Raw genomic sequence first — 6,463 nt, 5'->3', positions numbered from 1 at the left:
TACCTGGTTTTTGCTGATGACGTGGTGTTACTGGCCTCCACCAGGACAGGCTTAAAGGCAAGCCTGCGAGCGATGACATCTGCCGCGGCTGCCTTGGGCCTCGAGGTGGGGCCCTCAAAGTGCGCCTCCGTGGGGGTAGTGGCGGATGGTAAGAACAAAACCTGGTATCAAGACAAATTAAGGCTCCATGCTGGAGGCGAGGATATTCGGTCCTTAGGCCCAGGCGACTTTTATAAGTACCTGGGTTCACGGGTGGGCGCCGCCTGGGCGAGCGGTCCGTCCCACCTGTTGGGCCAGCTCATCGCTAAGCTGGGGCGACTCCAACGAGCCCCAGCCAAACCCCAGCAAAAGCACTGGGGCCTTTCATGCGGCCGGCGTGGATGGCGGGCTCGGAGTAACAGCTCTCGAGTCTCGCATCCCCCGATTAAAGCATGACCTTCTAGCCCGCCTCAGGCAGTCCCATGATCCTGCGGTGAGGGCTGTAGCAGAAGGTGCAAGTCCGCTCGACGACGCCTCCACTCCATCAGGGAGGAAGAGAAAAGAGAGGAGTCGCTGGTCCGAGAACCTTTATGGTTCTGTTGACGGTCGGGGGCTGCGAGGAGCCACTCAAACACCGGTATCCGCAGCCTTCCTGGACGGATCTGCCCTGATGAAAGGCGGGATTTATTCGAAGGTGGTGAGGCTTAGAGGAGCCTTGCTGCCTACGAAACCCCGTTCGGCTAGGGGCAGACCGGAGCCCGACGTCATGTGCGACCTCTGCTTCGGCCGAAGGGTTCATTCCCTCGGACACATATTACAGCAGTGCCCGGCCGTTGCAGGGGCTAGAACCCTACGCCACAACAACATTCTCGATGGCGCCGTCCAGGCCCTCCAGCAGTCTGGGTATCAGGTGCTAAAGGAGCACCCCATCCCAACTCCAGCAGGGTTAAGATACCCAGATATTGTATGCTGGAGGGATAATCGCTCGTGGGTAATTGACGTGCAGGTTGTCGCAGACAGCGCCGCCACGGACCTGCAGGTGGCCCACGAGCGAAAAGTGTCCCACTATAACGTGGCGGCAGTGACGGAAAAAGTGAAAGAGTGCTCAGGGTACCCCCCCATAGTCAGCTCGCTCACTCTGTCGTGGCGGAGGGTGGTAGCCCCAGCCTCCGTGAACACGTGGAGTGCGCTGGGACTTACCAAAGCCGCGCTGAAGCTCGCGGTGGTCCGGGCCCTCGAGGGTGGGGTCCGGATCTACCAAGCACACAGGAACACGGCAGGTGCACCCGTGGCAAGGGGTGCGCCATGAAGGGTCGCACCCTGTGCAAAACATTGAAAGCAGTGTGATGGATGAGATACGGAACTTAAAGGAGAGGTAAAGTGATAAGATCTGAAAGAGATGGGAAGTGCTAAACAATGTTGTACATAGCCAATAATGGCACCCTACCTTCCCCGTGTTCTCCTGCCTCGTGGGTGTGTATGTGTGGTGGAGGGGTGTGAGTGCTGGTGATGTTTTGGTGATGTTTTGATGTTTTGTTACTATTTATGATGATGTATGTGGTATGTGGTTTAAATAAACGGCGAGGCATGGGATGACGTGGGGAGGCTTTAAGAAAGGGGAGGGGGCTACGGGCCCCTCCCTTTTATTAATAATGGTGGTCATATAATAGCCAAATGCCTCGTCATCTAATTAGTGACGCGCATGAATGGATTAACGAGATTCCCACTGTCCCTATCTACTATCTAGCGAACCCACAGGCAGGGGAACGGGCCTCTTGACTCTAGTCTGATTTTGTAGAGAGACATCAGAGGTGTAGCATAAGTGGGAGGTCGTCACATCAGGGGCTTGCTCCGTGCGGCCGACAATGAAATACTTACTCGGTGAGACGGAATCGGAGCTTCCCCACGTGGGATTGCCTCCTGTTTCTAGCCTAAAGCGGCGGAAGGGAGGGCGCGCTTGGTTTCGGCCTTGCGTTAGCCTGACCGGGCGTTCGCGCCCGCCGCGATCCGCTCCGAGGACATTATCAGGTGGGGAGTTTGACTGGGGCGGTACATCTGTCAAACGATAACGCAGGTGTCCTAAGGCCAGCTCAGCGTGGACAGAAACCTCGCGTAGAGCAAAATGGCAAATGCTGGCTTGATCCTGATTTTCAGTACGAATACGGACTGCGAAAGCAGGGCCTATCGATCCTTTTGACTTTATGAGTTTTAAGCAAGAGGTGTCAGAAAAGTTACCACAGGGATAAATGGCTTGTGGCGGCCAAGCGTTCATAGCGACGTCGCTTTTTGATCCTTCGATGTCGGCTCTTCCTATCATTGTGAAGCAGAATTCACCAAGCGTTGGATTGTTCACCCATAAAAAGGGAACGTGAGCTGGGTTTAGACCGTAACTCAGACGGGTTAGTTTTCGTCGATTTTGGGGGGCGGAGGGTGGGGGTGGGATTCCTTAAGTAACAAGCGAGGGATCGAACCCCATTGTCTTTCTCAGCTGTGGCGGAAACGACGTTTCTCGTGTGCCAAGCGAGGACCTTCTCAGGCGTTTTAGAGAATTGTTAGGCAGGATACGTGACGCTGGTGGGTCGCCAGTACTGTGTGGCGTCCTGCCAAGGAGGGGCGTTGGCGATGGATGGCTGTCCAGGGCGATAGCAGTGAACAGCAGACTTGCTGAGCACTGCGGGCGCAATGGGTGGCTGTTCGTCAACAATTGGGACCTCTTCTTTGGCAACGACGCCCTCTACGCCCGTGACGGGATACACTTGACGTTCAAGGGTGTTGAGGCTCTCTCAGACTCCCTTGAGCGAGCACTTGGTACCCTGAGGGATTTTTTAGTATAGGCGAGGGGGGGAGGAGTAATGGGAGCAATGGGAGGAGTAATGGGAAGGGGCATCTAGCTCATAATATAACCAGGCAGCTTAGAAGTAATTATTGGGGAGTAACAGAGGACGGGCTAAGAATCTTCTATACTAACAGCAGGAGCCTCAGAAACAAGATAGACTTACTAAGGGGTGAAGCTTGTTCAGAAAATTTTGACATAATAGCGATCACTGAGACATGGATAGACACTGCTAATAGAAATTTTAGATCAGAATTTGAAATAACGGGTTATCAGATGTTTCACAAAGACAGAAGGGGCAGAAAGGGAGGTGGAGTTGCGCTATATGTTAAAGACTCACTTAAATGTTTAGTTAACAATTCAGTCAAAACTAACATGGATTCAGAATCAGTTTGGGTGGACGTTTACAAAGGGAAAGAAAAACTAACTCTAGGAGTTATATACAGGCCACCCAACCTTAACAGACAGGACACGAGTATATTACTACAGGAGATTGGCAGGGCGAGTATGAGCAGAAATGTCTGCGTAATGGGGGACTTTAATTATAGGAATATAGATGGGGAAGACATAATGGGTGACCTGGAAGCCGAGGACTTTCTTGAAGTTCTACAAGATAATTTCCTTAAGCAGGTAGTTACTGAGCCTACCAGAGGAGATAACATATTAGACTTAGTCCTAACCAATAATGGGAACTTGCTACGTGAGTTGGAGGTGGGCGGAGAGTTAGGAAATAGTGACCACAGAACGGTTCGTTTTAGCTTAGACTTGGCGGTAACCCGCGAACCAAACCCAGTGTTAGTGCCAGATTTTAGAAGAGCAAATTACGAGGGGCTTCGAAGACATCTTGAAGGGGTAAACTGGGATAATTTAGGGATTCATGAGGGCCAGAACTGCGGATTGGAGAGCCAGGAGAACAAGGTAGAAATGTATTACAATAATTTAGTTAGAGTAATAGTAGAGGGGCAAGGTCAGCATATACCACAGCGAACACTTAGAAGAGAAAACAATGATCCTAAGTGGATGACTCGTGGACTAAAACACGAGATTGGGTTAAAGAAGGGAATTTATCAGGGGCCGGTACGTCGAACTATCTAGATTAGTTAAGAAAAACACCAGGATAGCAAAAAGGAACTATGAGATCAAAGTAGCAAATGAGGCGAAAAGTAATCCTAAGGGCTTCTTTCAGATGTATAGAACAAAAACACGGGAGAAAATTGGACCGCTGAAAACAAACACAGGGGAGCTAGTAGAAAATTACGAAAATATGAGCACATTGTTGAACGACTACTTCCTTTCAGTATTCACACAGGAGGATCGAACGATTATTCCGGAAAGAGTTCAGGTGTACGAGGGCGGGGATGGCGATAAATTGAGGGATATAATCATTACCAGGCAAGTAGTTCAGGATGAGATAGATAAGCTTAAGAAGAACAAGTCGCCAGGTCCTGACGGGATATTTCCGAGGGTATTAAAGGAATTAGGTGATGTACTCAGTGACCCACTAACCGACATATTTAAGATGTCGGTAATTTTTTTTTTTTTTTTTTTACAGCAAAGGAGACAGTTCAAGGGCACAAAAAAGTAAACATTAATAAAAAAAAAAGCCCGCAACTCACTGCTCCTAAAAGAATCCAAAGAGGTGGCCGAAAGATAGGTCAGTTTCGGGAGGAGAGGTGTCCTGATACCCTCCTCTTGAAAGAGTTCAAGTCGTAGGCAGGAGGAAATACAGATGAAGGAAGATTGTTCCAGAGTTTACCAGCGTGAGGGATGAAAGAGTGAAGATGCTGGTTAACTCTTGCATAAGGGGTTTGGACAGTATAGGGATGAGCATGAGTAGAAAGTCGAGTGCAGCGGGGCCGCGGGAGGGGGGGAGGCATGCAGTTAGCAAGTTCAGAAGAGCAGTCAGCGTGGAAATATCGATAGAAGATAGAAAGAGAGGCAACATTGCGGCGGAATTTAAGAGGTAGAAGACTATCAGTATGAGGAGGAGAGCTGATGAGACGAAGAGCCTTAGCTTCCACTCTGTCCAGAAGAGCCGTGTGAGTGGAGCCCCCCCACACATGAGATGCATACTCCATACGAGGGCGGACAAGGCCCCTGTATATGGACAGCAACTGTGCAGGGGAGAAGAACTGGCGGAGACGGTACAGAACGCCCAGCCTCGAGGAAGCTGATTTAGTAAGAGATGATATATGAAGTTTCCAGTTGAGATTTTGAGTTAAGGATAGACCGAGGATGTTTAGTGTTGAGGAAGGTGATAGCTGGGTGTTGTCAAAGAATAGGGGATAGTTGTTTGGAAGATTGTGTCGAGTGGATAGGTGGAGAAACTGTGTTTTTGAGGCGTTGAAGGACACCAGGTTCTTCTTGCCCCAATCGGAAATAATAGTAAGGTCTGAGGCTAAGCGTTCTGCAGCCTCCAGCCTTGAGTCGTTAAGTTCCTGAAGGGTGGGTCTTCTATTAAAAGAAGTTGAATAATGCAGAGTGGAATCATCGGCGTAGGAATGGATAGGACAGTTCGTTTTGGAAAGAAGATCATCAATGAACAACAGAAAAAGAGTGGGAGATAGGACAGAACCCTGTGGGACACCACTGTTAATAGATTTAGGGGAAGAACAGTGACCGTCTACCACGGCAGAAATAGAATACTGGTTATGTGCCGAGCCTATGGAAAGTAGCTAATGTGACGCCGATTTTTAAAAAGGGGGACAGGTCAGTTGCTTCAAACTATCGCCCAATTAGCTTAACATCGGTTATAGGGAAGATGCTGGAGTCCATAATAGCTAGGAACATTCGGGAGCATTTAGAGAAGCATAGTTTAATTCACGACTCGCAGCATGGGTTCACAAAAGGTAGGTCATGCCTCACCAATCTCTTGTCCTTCTACAATAAAGTATTTGAGGCGGTTGACAGAGATGAAAATTATGATGTAATCTATCTTGATTTTAGTAAAGCGTTTGACAAAGTTCCTCACCAACGACTGTTGCTTAAATTACAGGCTCACGGAGTAGAGGGTAAAGTTTTGAACTGGGTCAAGGCGTGGCTTAGCAATAGGAAGCAAAGAGTGCAAATCAATGGTAAAAGATCTGACTGGGGATGTGTTACGAGTGGGGTCCCACAGGGTTCGGTATTAGGTCCACTTTTGTTTATTATTTATATCAATGACTTAGATACAGGAATTAGTAGTGATGTTAGTAAATTTGCAGATGATACCAAGATCGGTAGAGTAATTGAGTCGGATCAGGACGCTAGTATTCTCCAAGGTGAACTCAACAGATTGTATGACTGGGCGGATAAATGGCAGATGGAGTTCAATGTAGGGAAGTGCAGTATTCTGAGTGTAGGTAGGAACAACCCTTCACATAACTATTGCTTAAATGAAACTCTCATAAGTAGGTCTGGGTGCGAGAGGGATTTAGGGGTCTTAGTGAGCTCTGATCTCCGTCCAAGGGCACAATGCATTCAAGCTAGAAATCGAGCTAATAGGGTACTGGGATTTATTTCAAGGAGCAACAGAAGCCCCGAAGTCTTCTTCAAACTATATTTAGCATTAGTTAGACCTCATCTTGACTATGCGGTCACCTTACTATAGAATGGATATCAAAATGTTAGAATCGGTGCAGAGGAGGATGACTAAGATGATTCAGGGGTTGA

General features: G+C 48.7%; 1 protein-coding gene across 1 annotated transcript in view; it reads right to left on the bottom strand.

Moving 5' to 3' along the window:
* Positions 1 to 449: 449 nt before the first annotated feature.
* LOC126990395 (uncharacterized) overlaps positions 450 to 6,463 on the bottom strand; it is a 68,495-nt gene continuing 62,481 nt past the window's right edge. The window contains exons 4-5 of the mRNA XM_050849016.1: positions 1,180 to 1,299; positions 450 to 646 (exon numbers count right to left, since the gene is read on the bottom strand). Of these exons, the coding sequence (XP_050704973.1) occupies positions 450 to 646; positions 1,180 to 1,299 (317 nt within the window). The remainder of the gene's footprint in view (positions 647 to 1,179; positions 1,300 to 6,463) is intronic.

The sequence above is a fragment of the Eriocheir sinensis genome, unplaced genomic scaffold (genome assembly GCF_024679095.1).
Source record: "Eriocheir sinensis breed Jianghai 21 unplaced genomic scaffold, ASM2467909v1 Scaffold161, whole genome shotgun sequence".
In the NCBI taxonomy this organism is placed as follows: Eukaryota; Metazoa; Arthropoda; class Malacostraca; order Decapoda; family Varunidae; genus Eriocheir; species Eriocheir sinensis.
The sequence above is the reverse complement of the archived record's forward strand: the minus strand, read 5'-3'. Positions and strand labels throughout refer to the sequence as shown.